The sequence below is a fragment of the Numenius arquata genome, chromosome 24 (assembly GCF_964106895.1).
Source record: "Numenius arquata chromosome 24, bNumArq3.hap1.1, whole genome shotgun sequence".
In the NCBI taxonomy this organism is placed as follows: Eukaryota; Metazoa; Chordata; class Aves; order Charadriiformes; family Scolopacidae; genus Numenius; species Numenius arquata.
In genome coordinates, this window is record NC_133599.1 from 6,603,179 (window position 1) to 6,619,553 (window position 16,375).

At 63.4% G+C, this 16,375-nt stretch overlaps 1 protein-coding gene across 1 annotated transcript in view; it reads right to left on the bottom strand.

The window, feature by feature from the left end:
* Window positions 1-1,596: 1,596 nt before the first annotated feature.
* NAV1 (neuron navigator 1) overlaps window positions 1,597-16,375 on the bottom strand; it is a 60,282-nt gene continuing 45,503 nt past the window's right edge. Inside the window, exons 7-33 of the mRNA XM_074163555.1 lie at window positions 14,666-14,804; window positions 14,185-14,482; window positions 13,090-13,783; window positions 12,543-12,992; window positions 12,304-12,345; window positions 11,986-12,137; window positions 11,145-11,315; window positions 10,538-10,590; window positions 10,347-10,370; window positions 10,177-10,254; window positions 9,900-9,983; window positions 9,601-9,712; window positions 8,818-8,939; window positions 8,394-8,402; window positions 6,776-6,991; window positions 6,527-6,706; window positions 6,212-6,386; window positions 5,897-5,994; window positions 5,681-5,776; window positions 5,355-5,514; window positions 5,021-5,256; window positions 4,758-4,912; window positions 4,471-4,542; window positions 4,000-4,196; window positions 3,344-3,462; window positions 2,899-3,096; window positions 1,597-2,299 (exon numbers count right to left, since the gene is read on the bottom strand). Of these exons, the coding sequence (XP_074019656.1) occupies window positions 2,204-2,299; window positions 2,899-3,096; window positions 3,344-3,462; window positions 4,000-4,196; window positions 4,471-4,542; window positions 4,758-4,912; window positions 5,021-5,256; window positions 5,355-5,514; window positions 5,681-5,776; window positions 5,897-5,994; window positions 6,212-6,386; window positions 6,527-6,706; window positions 6,776-6,991; window positions 8,394-8,402; window positions 8,818-8,939; window positions 9,601-9,712; window positions 9,900-9,983; window positions 10,177-10,254; window positions 10,347-10,370; window positions 10,538-10,590; window positions 11,145-11,315; window positions 11,986-12,137; window positions 12,304-12,345; window positions 12,543-12,992; window positions 13,090-13,783; window positions 14,185-14,482; window positions 14,666-14,804 (4,426 nt within the window). The 3' untranslated portion in view covers window positions 1,597-2,203. The remainder of the gene's footprint in view (window positions 2,300-2,898; window positions 3,097-3,343; window positions 3,463-3,999; window positions 4,197-4,470; window positions 4,543-4,757; window positions 4,913-5,020; window positions 5,257-5,354; window positions 5,515-5,680; window positions 5,777-5,896; window positions 5,995-6,211; window positions 6,387-6,526; window positions 6,707-6,775; window positions 6,992-8,393; window positions 8,403-8,817; window positions 8,940-9,600; window positions 9,713-9,899; window positions 9,984-10,176; window positions 10,255-10,346; window positions 10,371-10,537; window positions 10,591-11,144; window positions 11,316-11,985; window positions 12,138-12,303; window positions 12,346-12,542; window positions 12,993-13,089; window positions 13,784-14,184; window positions 14,483-14,665; window positions 14,805-16,375) is intronic.

Sequence of the window (16,375 nt, forward strand, 5' to 3'; positions counted from 1 at the left end):
CAGCACAGCACAGTTATCACAGAGTACAAAAAAAAAAAAAAAAAAAAAAAAAAAAGAAGAAAAGGAAGGAGGCGCAGGGCCGGGCCCCACCAACTCACGCAGGGCGTTCGACTACAGATCTATTTACAGCGAGTCCTTGGCCGACAGCGGCAACACAAGAGAAGGCGAACAGAAAGCCCTAGCGTCCAAGCCAGCGTGGGGAGGGACATCCCTGTGCGATGGGGCCGGGCTGGCCGGCCCCGCGTGGCAGCGGGGAGACGGCGGGGAGGCTGAGGGACAGAGGGAGAAGTGAGCACCATGTGCACTGGGATGCGCCGGCCGGCGAGGCGAGACGCAGCGGCCGAGAGAGCACCAAGGGCCGAGGTGGCGGCCGCCTCCCAGGGGCACCGGCAGTGAGGCCGGCCCTCAGAGGAGATGCCTGTTTTGGAGGGTTGCGAGGTGTCCCTGAAGGCCACGCCAGCCACAGCACAGGGGGGGCTGAGGCTGCCCGGTCCCCAGCCCAGCGGGGCTGGGGAAAGGACAGGCTCGGCAGAGCCGGCTCTGGGTCACCTCGCCCCAAAAGGCTCTCCAGGGCCACGGCCGAGGGCAGGAGCCGAGCTGGGCCATGGCCAAAGGCAGCAGCGGGGCGCAGAGCCCGGCTGGGTGTGGGGAGGGAGGTGCTGGCCCCACAGAGTACCCCCAGTCGTGCTTGGGGACAGGCACGCGAGAGGAGCCGATGGCAGCAAGCCCAGCTGGCCGTGCTCAGGCCAGTACCAGCACCCCCATCCCCTCCCCGCCAAGCCGGCTTTGGGGACAGTCACAGGACACTGCAGGAAGAGCGGGCTGTGACAGCGCCAGCACAAGCCCCCTGTGCCCCCTTCCCACACGGTGGGGACTAAGGCACCGCGGCAGCACCGGGGCTGATCCCCTCCATGCCAGGAGCCTTGCCTGTGACATTACACAACAGGGCCAAGAGGACACGTGGCAGCCTTAGGTGTCCCCAGACCACTGACACAGGGCACAGAGACCTTTGCCAGGGCGCAGGAAGGCACAGGGCCTTGGGGAGCCAGCGGCATGGGGACTACCCCCAGGCTCACCAGCCCACAGCCCCCAGGCCTGACAGCAGCGAGGGGACACGGGGCAGGTTGTGCCCCCCCCAGCACTGAGGGGACAGGGCAGGTGTCGGGCTGCCCAGGGCAGCAGCGACCTCCCCATGCCCAGCACTGGGTACCCTGGGGAGATGCCCCATGGCATCCTGGCCTGGTCCCCAGACTCTGCCTTGTGCTTTTGGGGAGGGGGGGCACCAGGCAAGGGGCTGCCCTGGGAGCACCCCCTGCCCCCGGCTACCACATCCCATCTCAGCCAAGCTGTGAGGCCCTGGGAGGTGGGTTCAGGGACTGGAGATTGTCCAGTGAGCACCAGTTTGTGACAGAGGTGGTTTGAGTGGTGGAACCAACAGCTGCAAAAGAAACCAAAGGGAAAGGGAGCTGCTTAGGGGGAAGCAGTGAGCACCGGGCCACGGGCTCCTGGCCAGGCAAGAGAAGAACCAGAACAAAAAAGGGACCAAAGCGAAGTCTGGACTCGGCCAAAGGAAAATGGGAGGGGGGAAAACAAAATAAAATAACCAAAGCAGGGTTTATTGGGCTGTCCTGGTCACAGTGGCTGCCATGCAGGTGAAACGGGGAACGTACAAAGACAGCGGCGAGAGCCACGCTCCCCTCGGCCAGCGCGAGGTGGGCACGTCCTGCAGCAGCAGGGCCCATCGCCTGCCCTCAGCTATGCCTGGCGGGGTGGAGAGGGGGCTGCAGACCCTCGCGCCCACGCTCTCGTCCTGCGGCCACACGCTCCACCCGTGCCCCCCAGCTTCAGCACAGGTGGCTCCCGCGGGGTCCCTGCCCCACGCAGGGGCCTCCTGCAGCTCTCGGGAGCCGGGGCTCAGCTGCATCGTTTGCCCTGGCCCGAGAGTTTGCAATAGAGACAGAAAAAAACCAAGAAGAGAAACCAGGATTCTCCTACCCCCAAGGTCGGGAGGGGAGACGGCACCTCGTGCTCTTCCACAGATGAGCCGAGCTTCCCCACGCTCCGCCCGGACGTGCCAGAGCCCCGGTCCTCTCCACTCGCTCACCAGCCCTGTGCTCCGGGATGCCAAAGGAAAAGGAGAGCAGCCCGGCAGGAGCGGTGGCTGGCGGCGGCTCCCCTCTGCCTGGGCCGGCACGTCCGGGCCTCACAGAGTCGACTGCAGGTCGGGATCCACCATGGTCTCACGGTCCGGAGACTCGATGTAGTTGGCGGCTTCCTGGAGCTTCAGCAGCATGGCCATCTGCGGGGAGAGGACGTGGCACCAAGGCCAAGGGGGATGAGAGTCAGCGGATGCCCTGGGGAAGCCGAGGCCACTTGGCCGTCCTTGCCCTCCCGTACAAACCAGCCACCTTAAGAAGCTCCTTAGAGGGTAATGCAAAGCCCAGAGATCCCGCAAAATCCCTCCCCATCACCAGGATCTGGCCTTGGGCTCAGCTGGGATGCTCAAGGCTGAGCACACCAAAGCAGTGCGGTGGGACAGGCCCTGGCCATCAGCTGTCATCACCTGTGTCAGCCCACTGTCTGCTAACAGCCGCTGTGGGTGACACACCAGGACATGTATGTGCCAGCCCCAGTCTGTGTGTGCCTGCGTGTGGACACGACACCTCATAGACCACCACACCGTGCCCGTTCGCTGGCACATCACAGTGTGCCTCAGAGTGCTGCCTGCCAGCCGGTGCCACCATCCCGCACCCAGTGCTCCTCCCAGGAGCACAAGTGTTTCTGCAGCCTCAAGTTAAGGGTTTTTACACTGAAAAGTGACTGGGAAAGTGAAGCACAGCTCCACCCTGCTCTCCCCACTCCACCAGCACTGCCCAGCCCACCTCCCAGTGGCCATACCAGAGGGTCCGAGTCCAGGGAGCTGGGTGTCGTGTCTTTGACGGTGCGCTCCTCAGGAGGGGAAACGGTGCTGTGGGGCCCGATGGTGGGTGGGGGCAGGTGGTACAGCTTGGACTGGTCCTGCTGCGCCGATGGCCAGGGCAGGGTGTCCCGCACCCACTCCACGGGGTCCTCCCAGGCTGCCTTCTGCCCGTGGACCTGCAGGCAGGGAGCAAGCAGCAGCCACCTCCTCAGCACACGCCAGAGGTGGTGACATGGCACCCCGAGCCCCCCAGGACAGTGCTATGTCCCGCTGCAGCCACAGGGCAGGGCAGGAATCAACACAGATGCCACCTGTGCCCAAAATCCCAGCATCTCCCCTCTCCCTGCCACACTAGACTGCTACATCAGCATGTCCCCAAGCACCGCTGGCTTGTGTCCCCACATGCCAGGCAGCTCTGGGTACCTTGAGCCCATCTTTTGCCCCCTCCTGCAGGTAAGGGATGATGGAGTTGTTCCACAGGTCGATGAACCAGGTCCGGAAATCCTCAATTCCAATGGGGCAGGACAGGAAGAAGCAGGGACCTGTGGGGGAAAGGCAGAGAGCAAAAATGGGAGCTGGGTCCCCCTCTTCCAGTCACTGGCCCTGTGGCAGCACGGCACCAAGGTGGGCGAGCCTGGCTGCGCAGGGTGCCCCGGGCTCAACCATCTCCTGGGAGCGGTGCCTGGGCAGCGTCTGTCTGATGCACAAGGGCAGAACATGAGCTCCGGGGCAAGGGAAGGGGCCGCTATGTTCCATCTATCTCCCAAAAGCACAATGAGGCAAAGGGAGACCTGCCTGGGAAAACACGGCTCTCCGTGCCCAAGGAAGGGTGCCAACGGGACAGGCAGCATTGCCTGACGCCACGGTGACAGCTCCCACAGGGCACGGGAACAAGTGCCACCCAGGGAGGAGCAATACTGTGTGCATCGCCCATGTCATTTTTTTTGTGGGGCTGGGGGACATGGGGCAGCACATCAGCTCCCCACACTCCTTGGGGAGGGTTTTGCCCCAGCCCCTGGGGGCTCCCACAGCTCCTGGCAGCGCGAGGTAGAGTAGGGAGGTGTGTGGCAAGGCCGTACCAATGAGGAAGTCGGAGGTGCTGTGCTTCTCCAGGAAGGTGTGCAAGTGGTACCAAAGCTTGGGCACCCAGTCCAGCACACGCAGCAGCTCCTCCTTGTTGGCGTTGATGTCCGTGTCAGACTCCAGCAGCTTCCGCCGCAGGTAGCGCACTAGGAAGCCGTTGGCCGGCTCCACGTTGTTCGAGAAGGTCAGCATCCTGGGGGAAAGACACGGGTGTTCAGGGCTGGGTCTCCACACAAGCTGCCTTGTTCCCCAGCACCCTCAGGGGACCTCCTGGCACCCCCACACTGCATGTGCCTAATGTTGGGGTATCAGGTCCTTCTGGGATGGCAGGGACAGGCCTGGGGCTCAGTCCTCATCAGGGTCCCCAATCACAGGACGCGTCCCCAGGACTGCCTAGGGGCAGCAGTGATGGCCTTTACCCACCCCAACCCCACAGGGATGATCCTCCACAGATGCATGATCCCCACCTGAAGCTGAGATGGAGGCCATGGTTTGGGGTCATTTTCACAGGCTGGTTGGTGGTCCCAATGATGTAGGGGCTGAGTGAATGAGAGAGAGAGAGAGAGAGAGAGATAAGATCCATGAGAAAAAGCACCCCGCATCACCCTGGCCCATGGCGGAGCTGATCTGAGCACAGCAGACACACGCAGCCATGCAGGCTCATCTCCACGAGCCCAGGGATCCTGTGGAGAGAAGCGGGGAACGTGCGTGTGCCCGAGAGGCCGCACAGAGGAGGGTGCGGTGGGGCCCTCACCATTTGTGGTACTTGCAGGTGAGCGCACCGTTGACGAGCTCGCTGATGGAACCCGCCTCGCTGAGGTCGTCCAGGAGGATGACCAGTGGCACATCCGCCGTGCCAGTCTCCCGGTCGATCTGGTTGGCCAGGTTGGAGAGGTACAGCTGCAGGTCCTGCAACAAATGGGCCGGGTGTCATGCGTGGGGCCATGACATGGCTGCCAAGGGGGACCGCAGCACCAGTGCCCACAGGGATGCTCCCGGGCTGCTGTGTGCCCTCACCTTGCAGGACTGCTGGTGCATGTTGAAGGTGCTGACGATGCCCTCGGTGACGTCCCGACCTGAGCGCTCCACCAGGTACTCGGCCAGGCGGTTGGTCAGGTAGGTCTTGCCAGTGCCGCTGGGCCCCGAGAGGATGAGCCGACGGTGCTTCAGCAGGAGGCTGATGTAATGCTGCATCATGGGCTTGGGGATGAGCGTCTCGAACACCAGGCTGTCCACGCACTTCTCCTTCAAGCCTGCAGGCAGAGGAGGGCTAAGGGTCCTGCTCCTGCCCCACAACACCCCACAACAGAGGGAAGATAGGACAGTGATGGAGCCTCTCTGCCACACTGACCTTTGAGTGTCACGACGATGCTGGTCAGGCCCCGACGGCACAGCGGCAGCTCCGGTGGCTCCGTGTCCAGGATGCGCTTGATGTGGCTGATGCTGTAGCCATAGACGGACTCGGTGCTGAGCCCCAGCGTGGAAGCAGGATCCATCTTGGTGATGTAATCCTACAAGGACAAGGACAGGGCTGTCGGTGCCCCTGAGGGGTGGCAGGGAGGCAGTGGTGTTCAGCAGCTCCAGGAGACCCTGGTAAGGACCTGGGCCAAGGAGCATCAGGCACGGTGGAGCAGCATAAAAAGATGGCTCTCAAAAGCAGGGTCTTCCTTTTCCTACCTTGAAGACTTGGCAAACAGCCTCATCCAGCATCTTCCAGTCCACCTTCCCGCTCACTTTGGTCCAGCCCAGGAAAAACTCCTGCTGCTTGAGGTCCTAGGATCCAAGGCAGAGGTGCGCAGGTTGGAGCACTGTACCCAAGACGGGCGTCCTCTGCCCCTCGTCCAGGGCCGTGGCACCGGGGCAAGGCAGGCTCCCCACAGAGTCCACACTCACCCCCTTGATGATGTGCTGGGGTGGCATGCGCACCACAATCCGCAGCGTCAGCTCATCCTTCTGGGTGCCAGCGCTGACGGCGTCCATGGGGGACACATCTAGGGACAGAGCAGTGAGGTTGTGCTGGCTGGGAGAGCCGAGCCACCAGGCATGACCATACCCAGATTGAGCCAAATCCTGCTGCAGCAGATTGTGGCACTGGCAGCACGACAGATCCCTGTGCTCAGCTGTCTCCAGGTGAGCAGCAGCACATTCCCACCACACACGTCTCTGTCCCAACCCTTCCCCGTTTGCCAGCAGGTCCATCACCCCTACCTGCGTCCCCCAGGCTGGGACTGAAGGCATGGCCAAGAGTGAGACCCAGGGAGCGCCGCGGTGAAGAAGAGGCCGATGTGCTCGTGATGTGGCCAGGAACAGAGCCTGGCACCACCGAGGGTCCCGGGGCCACTTTGAGCCGGTCATTCTCAGCCTTCAGGAGATCCACCTCCAGCTGGGTGAGAACCAGTTACAGCACAGGGTGAGGAGCTGGACACCGGCAGCATCCCGGGGCTGCAGCACAGCTGTGGGGGCACAGGGACTGTGGCCACCCAGGTGCTCAGAGCCAGCCAGGCTTCTGGCAGTGGTCCTCACCTGCATGTTGTGCATAGTCTCCCTCAGCTGCTCCAGCTGGTGGGCCGAGTTGAGGGCCTCCAGGCGGATGTCCGTCAGCTTCATCTCCTTCTCCCACAGCTCTGACCGCAGCTCTGACACTTCCTTCTTCTCCGGCTCGCCCTCACCATGGCCCTGGAAGAGCCTGGGCCAAGGGAAAGACTGAGTCTTGCACGTGTCCAGGGCAGAAGCTTGCAGCCCCTGGGGCTGGCCCTCCCCACCCTGTGCCACCAGCCCTGGCCCCACATACTCGGCCGTGTCGATGCCCACGGAGGAGGATGTGGAGGATTTGATGGAGGGCGAGGCGGTCTCTGTGGAGCCATGCTGCAGCTTGGGGGAGGAGGGAGCCGACGAGTCTGGTGTGGCGATCTCCTCAATATCTGAGTAGGACGAGGCCGATTTGGGTCCCTTCTTGATGCTGAAGGCCTTGTTGAAGGAGCTGCGTAGCTACAGGAGACAGAAATGCTCTTGTTAGGGACAGCCCAACAGCGCAGCCTTGCGAGCTGGACCTTGTCCTGCCCCAGGGCCCTCGCCTGCCCAGGACCCAAAGTCTGGGCTGGGACCAGTAACACCATATCCATCACTGCGGCAGGATGGTGCCCACCACTGCCCCAGGGATGGCTCCGGCCTGACCCTGTGCTGCTGGCACAGCTTGTGGATGGGGAGCATGGCCCTCTGTGCTACGCTCCAGCCCCAGCCCGGACGTAGCCAAACAGCCCCACAGAGTGGGAGTCACATACCAGTCAGAATCTCCCCAGCCCTCCTTCCCCAGCACCCACATCGGGGTGTTCAGGCACTGCACCAGCCCCCTGGTACACTGGGAAGGGCTGATGCCATCCTCACATTCGCCCCAATGCAGCCATCCCAGCAGGTGGTGTTTTGGGGGACAACCCCTCCTCCAGCCACTGCAGAGCTGGGGTCCTGGTGCAAGGGGACAATGTCAGCCCCACACCCCCCTCTGCGCTGTGGGGTTCCTCCTGGAAGCAGAGAGGGCAGCCAGCCCCCCCGCGAGATGCCAGCGGGGGTCCCAGCCGGGCATGCAGCATGCACACAGCAGAGCAAGCAGCGGGCAGGTGAGCGGCGTGCCGGGGCCAGGGAGGACAGAAGGACACTGCAGGGGCCAAACCGGGCCTGGGTCCCACTTACGCACCACCAGCCTGCAAAAGAGCAGGAGGACAGGCACCCCAGGCTCACACTGTGCCCCCCGAAGGCCAGGGCCTGCTCCAGGGGGAGGTGGGAGGGAGAGAGGATGGAGAATGGGCAGGATCCAGCCCAGCTCCCACAGGCATCAAGCAAGCTGGCGTGGGGAGTCCCCAAAAGAAAAAACATTGCATTTCAGCACAAAAAAACCCAGTCAGGTTCTGCTGATCGCAGGAGAGCAGAGGAGCACTGGGACCCACATGGGTCCCAACAGGGACAGAGCCACCTGGGGCCACGGCAGGCCAGCCCTGGCAATGGCAGCACCGCACCCTGGTGCCACCAGCAGGGCTGCAGTGAGGTCCCCGTCCCAAAAGGTCTGGCTACAGGGAGTCAGGAGAGTGCCTGCCTCCCCCAGGCAAGAAGGGGACTGTCCCCATCTCTGGGATGGGTCCCCATCTGAGCCCTTCCTGCTGCCTCAGGACCACTCAGGGCAGTTCAGCCCCTCCATGTGGGTGCGTATTTTGGCTTCAACATCTAAAGAAGCAGCCAAGGTGCGTGGAGCCCAGCTAGGGCCCCGGGATAGCCCGTGCTGGGGGTTAGTGCTGGTGGGATGGATGGGATGGGTAGTGTCATGAACACCGTCCCGCAAAATGGAACAAGGGCCCTGGCCGGGCACAGTATGGCGTGGAGGGGACGGCGTAGGACTTACCTCATACACCTGGAAAAAAAGGGTTGAGGTCAGCATAGGGGGAGAGAAACAAAACAAAGCAAGACTTAATCACGCATCCAGCTCAGAACTGCTTGGCACAGGGAAGGGGCTGCCTGGCCGTGTCCAGCCCCCCACGCTGCCAGAGCCTGAGTGGGCAGAAGGGACACACGTGGGGAACAAACAATGGAGCAGGCGAGCAGGACCAGGGCTGGAAAACTCCCAGAGGGGCTGAAGAAGTGCCGGCTGACACTTCAAGACACAAATCCATGGTGGCCACACACTCCTCGCCAGTGCTGTCCCCCGGGGACAGAGGGGATCAACACCGCAATGCCAAGGTAGACCACGAGCAGCTGGCTCAGGGGTCTGACCCCAGCCAGACGTTCCCCAAGCCCCGCTCCTCCTGTCAGCGCCCCGTCCAACCCACCCAGCTCTTCTTCTTCTTCTTCTTGGCGTCAGCGTCCTTGCTGCTGCCGATGCTGGAGTGGCTGGTGATGCTGTTGAGGCTGGAGATGCTGTCAGAGGAGTTCTGCCGCTTGATGCGCAGCTCTGGGGCCAGAGAGAGAAGTGGGAGAGATCGGGAAAGGAGGTATCAGCAAACTGCATCTGCCCCAACACCAGAGCCACCCACACTCTCCCCACTGCATCCCTTCCCTTCTCCCACCCACACACCTTCTGAGGTCTTGGAGCCACTTCGTAAGATGACATGGGACTCAGACACCACACAGGCACTGCCATTTGGGACAGTGTCCTCAAACCCTGGGAAGATGCCCAGAGCACACATTGTTCTGCTTCTGTCCCAGGCCACCTCCCTGCCAGCACCTTGCACTCACATTGGGGTTGTGGGGCTATAGAAACAGCACCCATGGGAATAAAGCCAAGACCAGCAGCCAAAACTGGGCTGTCAGCAAAGGGCCCACTGAAATGTCCCAGTGACCATCCCGTCACCCCCAGGCACCAGCGCTGAGACCTGCCACAGCAACAGCTCTGGCTGTCCAACCCTGGCTTCAGATGCTCAGGGGTCCCAGATGGGGAAGAGCTGCTGCTGCCCAGGGGACCCTGCACTCCATGTGACCACCTCCCATGAATGAGGAGTCCCCTGGGGTCCTGTGCCAGCCCCGGGCAGGAGCAGCCCAGCTGGCTTTAGGCAAGTAGCTCAGGAAGGGCTGCATCCCTGTGGTGAGGGGCTGCAGTGCCATACCTTCCTTACCTTTGGGGGTGACATCAGTGCCGTTCAGGGCACCCTGGATCACGGCTTGGGCCTCTGAGTTCTTCTTCTTCAGAAAGTCAATGGTCTCTCGCAGGTCCAGCAGCTCCGTGTCCTGGGGGAGCAGAGGCGGGAGCCATAGTGTGTGTTCTGATAGCACAGAGCTCACCCACCCCGAAAGCACCCTTGGGTGGGCAGTGCCACAGCAGGTTCACCCAAGTCCAGCATCCTCCAGCTCCATGAGCACCCTCCCGCACCACCAGTGCCCCCCAGTGCCTGGTCAGCACCCCAACAGCACCCACCTTCTCCTCAGCGGTCTCAGCCAAGTGCCGCAGGCGGGACGTCATGCTCACCAGGCTCTGCTCAAAAGCCGCCACCAGGTTGGCCTGGGAGAGGGGGAGAAACAGGTGAGCACCCATGCCTGGGCAAGCACCCGTGGCTAGGCGAGCACCCACCGCCAGGTGTGGCGTGGAGAGGAGAAATGAAGGCTCTCGTGGGCACAGGTTAGCACCAGCCCCACGCAGGGCAGGCACACAGCAGCGTGTCCCGCAGTGGGTGGTGGCTCCTCCAGGGACTCACGTTAGCAGACAGCTGGGACGTCAGAGTGGCCACCTTCTCCTGTGAGGACTCCAGCTCGCGGCGCAGCTTGCGGATTTGCTGTGGGGAGAGAGCAGAGGGAGTGAGAGGGGCCAGGTGCTCGCCTCCCCACAGCGGCGGGGGCGGGCGACAAGCAGAAGGTGCGGGCTCACCTCGGACTGCATCTTCTCCTCAGCCTGGCAGCATGAGAGCAGAGAGGGACAGACAGACAGAAGCAGGGAGTCAGGAAGGCAGCGAGGCACGGACAGGCTCGGCACAAGGCAGAGGCATGCACAGAGCCCCCCATTCCCACCCCCCCCCCCCAGCCATGCACAAAGCGGCGCAGCACGAAGGCGGCTCTTACGGAGGAGTATGTGGAGGATGCGCTCGAGGCCAGGGACAGCACCGATCCATGAACTGCAATAGAATAAAACCCAGGGTGTCAGCGTGCCCTGGCCAGTGGCATCCCCAGGGGCTGCAGGTGCAGGGTACAGCAGGGTGCAGGGGACGGAGGTCCCAGTGAAGGGGGAGGGCTCTGTGGGGAGCCGGGGGCAGGGGCAGAGGGTGAGACGGTGGCTGCTCAGCACTGCTGAGTTATTGGCGTGTGCCTGGTGACCTCCCCAGACGACAGCAGGGCATGGGAAGCACCCTCCACCTGCACCACCCCCAGGCTCTGCCACCCTCTCTGGCTGCTTGTTTTCCCCCCTTCCCTGGTGCCACAACCTCCTGGGGCCAACACAGGGACACTGGGCACCCACGGGGGTCAGCACAGGCTCTGGCCCAGAGCAGACGCCAGCACAGAGGGGTCCACCAGGCCCCCGGGGGCTGCCGTTCTGATGCTGAGCACGGGATGCACCAACCCATCTGACAGCACCACAGCAGCGCCAGGAGGAAGGGACAACTGTGTAGGGAGCCCCTCCGGCCCCTTGGGGAGCCTCCTTTGCCTGGGCAGGAGCACAGCAGACTCTCACCATCGTCCACAGGGTCCCGGAAAGAGCCCGAGCGGATCATGCCCTTGGGCTTGTCGGCCAGGGAGAGGGTGCTGCCCATCTGGGATGTGCTGTACAGCTCGAAGGTGGAGTCGTGGGTGGGGATGCTGTTGGAACGGGTGATCCGCGGGGTTGCGGCAGCAGTGGGGCTCACTACAAGGAGAAGGCAGGGGAGAGGCAGGGTCAGAGTCACACCAGGGACCTGGGATTGGGATGGGGAAGCAGGGCTGGGAGCGATCCACGAGAGCTGGGATGCAGAGCAGAAGCAGGGATCATGGTCCCAAAGCAGCAGGAGACTGGGGGAAAGCTAAAACATAGATTTACACTGGGAAGACCTGGACACCAGCACCAAGGTGAGAAAGAAATCCATCACTCAAGGACAAAGTGGGGACCACCATGCCAGAACCCATCACCTGTGGGTGCAGGAGGGGAGGACCTCATCACATATTGTCCCCCACCTCAGACCCAACCCACCTGCCTGGATCCTCCCAAATCCTCCAGGAACCTGTAAGCCCTGTCAAGAGCAGGGCAGGGCTCACCCCTTGAGCACCCCCAGAGGGGCAGGGAGCCTCAGGCAGAGCTCTGAGGGTGGATGAGATGCCCTGAAGCAGAGGTGATGGACCTCCCTGGCCCGTGGGCACAACCCAGCACCTCAGTGGACCAAAAGCACCAGGCGCTGGGTTTGAGGGCTGCTGCGGGTGTCAAGGAGAAAAGCAGCACCCAGGGCAGCATCAGCGAGACACACAGGGAGCAGGGGGCGATGGGGGACAGGAGGGACAGGGCTTGCGGCAAGCGGAAGGGGGCTGGCGGTGAGGGCACTGACCGATGCTGGTGAGCGGCCCCTTCCCGACCAGCGCCATGGGGAGGGCGGGGGGCGAGGGCAGCTCCTGCTGGTCGTCCGACTCGGGGAGCCCGCTGCTGATGGCATGTGAATGGCGCCGCTCCTTGGCCTCCTCCTGGGAGTGGAGCTGGTACCTGGGGAGCAGAGCAGAGACCGGCAGGGTGAGGTGGGCCCAGCTCCTGCCTGCTACACTGCGGCCCAGCCTTCCAGCATGGAGGGCACCGCCAGCCCCCCACAAAAAGCTCCACATGCCCACCCTCCCTCCCCAGCACCACCCAAAAGCGGTTTGGGCTCTTTTACCTCAACCCTTTCTTGGGCAGCGTGTTCCTGTCGCGGTTGGCACTGGAAAGGAAGGAAAGATCAATGACATCCCTGCGCAGACAAGGGAAGGTGCCATGGGGGCGGAGCTGCAGGGATGGGGAGCTTTTCCAGAGAAACGTAGCAAGAAAAAGCCTCTGAAGCAGGAAAAGGTCATAGCAGGAAGGGATCCATGCCCATGGAGGTGTCCCAGCAGCCTCTTGCCCTCCCTCCAGCCATACCTGTCCAGATGCGAGAGCCGGGGGCTCCCGCTCCAGCCCAGCTCCCCTGCCTCTTCCTCTTCTTCCGTGCTGGCGGGGGGTGCAGCAGCAGGGGCGGGGGTGGTGGTGCTGCCGCCCGAAAAGGCACTGGGCAGGCTCATGGGCATCTGCAGGGACTCCATGCTGCGGTGCAGGCCTGAGAGCTTGGGGTACATCCTGCCCTCCTTTGGGACGCTGAAGCCACCCATAAGCTCCAGGCCCTGGGAGAAGCTGGCCGAGTTGATGTTGAGGATGGGGGCAGGACTGGGGCTGAAGCAGGGTGCGAGGTGCCCGCCGGCTGGGTGCAGGTCCTGGAGCTTGGCAGTGTGTGGGGGGTGCAGCTCGCTGGAGGAGGGTAAGTCCAGGCTGTTGGAGTTGACCTTGTCCAAGTTGGCCAGCGAGGGAGGCTTCACGTAGGTCTTGGCAGCAGCTCTGGAAGGGGGAAAACAGGTAAGAAAGCAGGTGAGACTTGGGTGCTGGGCGCAGCCGTGCCGGGGACCTGCTGTCCTCGGGGGTGGAAGGATCGTACCTGAGAGGCGTGGGGGGCAGCTCGGCCACCTTGGCCGCCGGCGGGAGGTTGGCCTGGGCTTTTGGGGTGCTCTCAGGTGAGCTGACGGTCTTCAGCGCCCCGCACTCGGAGTCAAGTGCCACTGCCTTGGCCTTGGCCTTCTCCTTCTCACGGTCCGTCTGGTTCACAGGGGCCGGCGTGCCGCGGCCAGCGCCGATCTTGGATGGCTCCTTGAGCCGCGACACCGAGATGCTGCCCTGCTTGGTGCTCAGCAGGCTGGGATCGATGCTGCTGCTGACCGGCCGGTTGGCACCACGGCCACCGGTCACACTCATGGAGCTGGACTTGGCCGGCCGGGGCAGGCTGCGGTACTGGATGTTGGAACGAGCCCCTGGGGCCAGGAAGCCAGGCTCGGCTGCATTGGAGACGTCCAAGCTTGTTTTCCTCCCACTGACCGGCTTGACAGGGATGCCGGAGCTCTTCTGGATCTTACCGAGCGTGGCCGAGCCGCCAGCCTGCATGACAGTGGCTGTGCCAGTGGCGGGAGCCGGTTTCTTATAGCCAAAGGAGCTGGAGGTCGAGGGGCGTGTGAGACCCGAGGGTGGCTTCTTGGCATCAGCGACGCGGTCCCGGCCAGCGTCGGAGGAGGAGCGCTGCAGGCCTGTGCCCTTCACAGACAGCTTGCTCTTGTCAGTGGCTTTGGTCTCGGGCTTGCCTGGTGGGCAGGGAAGGACGGGTTAGTGTCCCGGGAGGCTTTGAGGACATTTGGGTGCAAACTAGCCCAGATCAGACACCAGCATCGGAGACGCAGGGATGCGATAGAGACGAAGGGACGTGCCACCGCCCCAGGTGTTGGGGCAGAGCCACAGGCAGCCCCCAGTCCAGCACGTGGCCATGAGGCCATGGGACAGGTATAGCCCTCAGCATCGGGCCAGACCCACAACCTGCCCGCACAGATGCCCAGCCCTGCCACCCCCTCCAGCCCACATCCAGCTGCCAGGTCCGAGCGCAGCCACAGGGAGCCGAGCAGCTGACGTGCTTGGGGAAGGCCCACAAAGATGCTACCCAACCCTCTCCCCACCAGAGAAGCTGGACCCTACCTGCATCACATCTTACCTGCCACTTTGAGGGTGCTCTGGGCTGTGTGGGTGATGGGGGAGGTCACAGCCACCGGAGGGGTCTTGCCCTTCTTGAGGGAGCCTGGGGTGCCCAGGCTAACGGGTTTCTTCAGCTCGCCGCCCTTGGGCCCCTCCTCGCCACCCTCTGAGGGCTCCCGCCGCCACTTGGAGGAGCCGTGCTCCATCTTGAGGCTGCTGCTGTCGTAGTCCAGCTTCTTGGATGCCTTGTCCTCACCCTCACCGTACCAGCTCAGCCCGCTCTCTGCCAGCGAGCGCTTCTCCGAGTCAGTGCGCAGCTGCAGGCAAAGCGGAGTCAGGGGTGCTCCTGGCGCCCCCCGCACCTATCCCCATGAAGCGGACGCCCTGTGCCTTGCCTCAGTTTTCCCACACCGGCACCCTCCAACCCCTCTGTCTCGTAGAGACTGTGGCACCAAGCCAGGACCAGTGCCAGGAAGGGTCTGGGCACCACAGGCACCTACCGCTATGGCCGAGTTCCTGCGCGAGGCGGTGGGGGTGGAGGGCAGAGAGTTGAGCGAGGAGCTGGCGTTGAACTCCTCCGAGCTGAGGTTGTCAGAGGCATCGCTGAGGCCGCTGCTGATGGAGCTGCTCTCATCCCAGCTGCAAGGGAAGAGCCGGCGTCAGATCCCCCTGCCCAGCCCCAGCTCTGCCCGGCAGGGTACCCGTGGGATTTCCCGGATGCAGGGGCACAAACCTCAACTCCTGGTGGCACCCGCTGCGGGGCCGTGGCAGGGAGCTGGCACTCAGTAGCCACAGCTGGCTGCAGCCCAGCCCGGCACAGGCTCGGTACCCCACTGGCACATGAGCCCCCATGACCTGTCTCCCAGTTGAGGCCCCCATGGGGTTTTTTGGGGATGGAGGGTACCTGGACAGGGCAGGGAGGCCAGTGCCCATGCTGGCAGGGCTAGCAGCACCGTGGCTGGCACTGAGCCCCTGCAACCTGCCCTGCCGAGAGGGTCAGGAGGGTCACCGGAAAGGGCAGGGACCAGCTGGAGCAAACAAACGAGCCGCCCTGTGGAACCCACCCTTTCCTCGGGCAGTCCCCACCCACTGCCCGGCTGCACCCTGCTCCCCCCTCTGCACCCGCGGTGGGCACAGGCAGCAGGTACGGGCACCGCCACCGCGCCGGGGTGGATGCTCCATGCCGGGGGCTCAGTGGACCGTGCACAAGCCCATTTCCAGGGCCGTCAGTCACCGCCGTGCCGGGGCAGCAGCTGCCACATACCCCACGAGCCCGGCCAGCTCCGCAGCACGGGGCTGTGCCCGCGGCAAATCGGCACAGACGGGCACGGAGCATCTTCCAGCAGGATGAGCACAGCCCCTTTCAGGTCAGCAGCTGAGTAGGTCACTGAGGCCCCACAGCCTCCAAGGGGGCTGCAAGGAGCTGGGGGAAACAAGCAGTGGTGGAGGGGAGGGGAGGGGAGCAGAGCTCGGGGGCTGCAGCCAGACCCGGTCCTTGTTGGAGACACCCGTTCCCCGACGTCGGAGCCACAGAGGCGCAGGAGGAGCCCAGTGAACACCAGAGCCTGAGCAGCTGGTGAAGGCACTTAACGTCACCCGAGTGGCACTGCGACCCTAGCTGAACTGGGGACAGGACAGGGTGGGCATGGCATTGGAGAGGACACCCGCTGGGCACCTCCACCAACCGGGGTGCCAGGGCACAAGCAACAGCCACCACCATCCCCTCTGGGATGCCCAAACCCCAGGATGGAACAACACAGGCAGTTCCAGCCCTGTGTACCCTGCTCTTCCCAGACATCAGGGACTGGCCAGAGCCAGGATGAACACAGTCCCCGTCATCCCCACAGCATTTTTTGGAACAGAGCCCTGCACGCACCGCCACCCAGGAACGGATTAATTATGGCCACGTACCTGGAATGTGCTGCTGGGCCACCCAGCTCCAAGCATCTCCCACCACCACCCCCTGCTCCAGGGGGTGATTTCTCACCAGGACAGAAATCCCCACCCCAGAGCAGGAAGCAAAGCCCCTCTCCCACGCTGGCATTACTGGGAGCGAAGCAGGGCTTTGGGGAACTGTGTCCTGTGGGTACAGGGCCATGACCAAATGTGACACTGACTAACGCTCTCCCAGCCCCACACTGGAACTCCCACTGCCCTGGCCCCGGGCGTACGGACAACCCCTGGCGAAACATGCACAGGGCCAGAGGCTG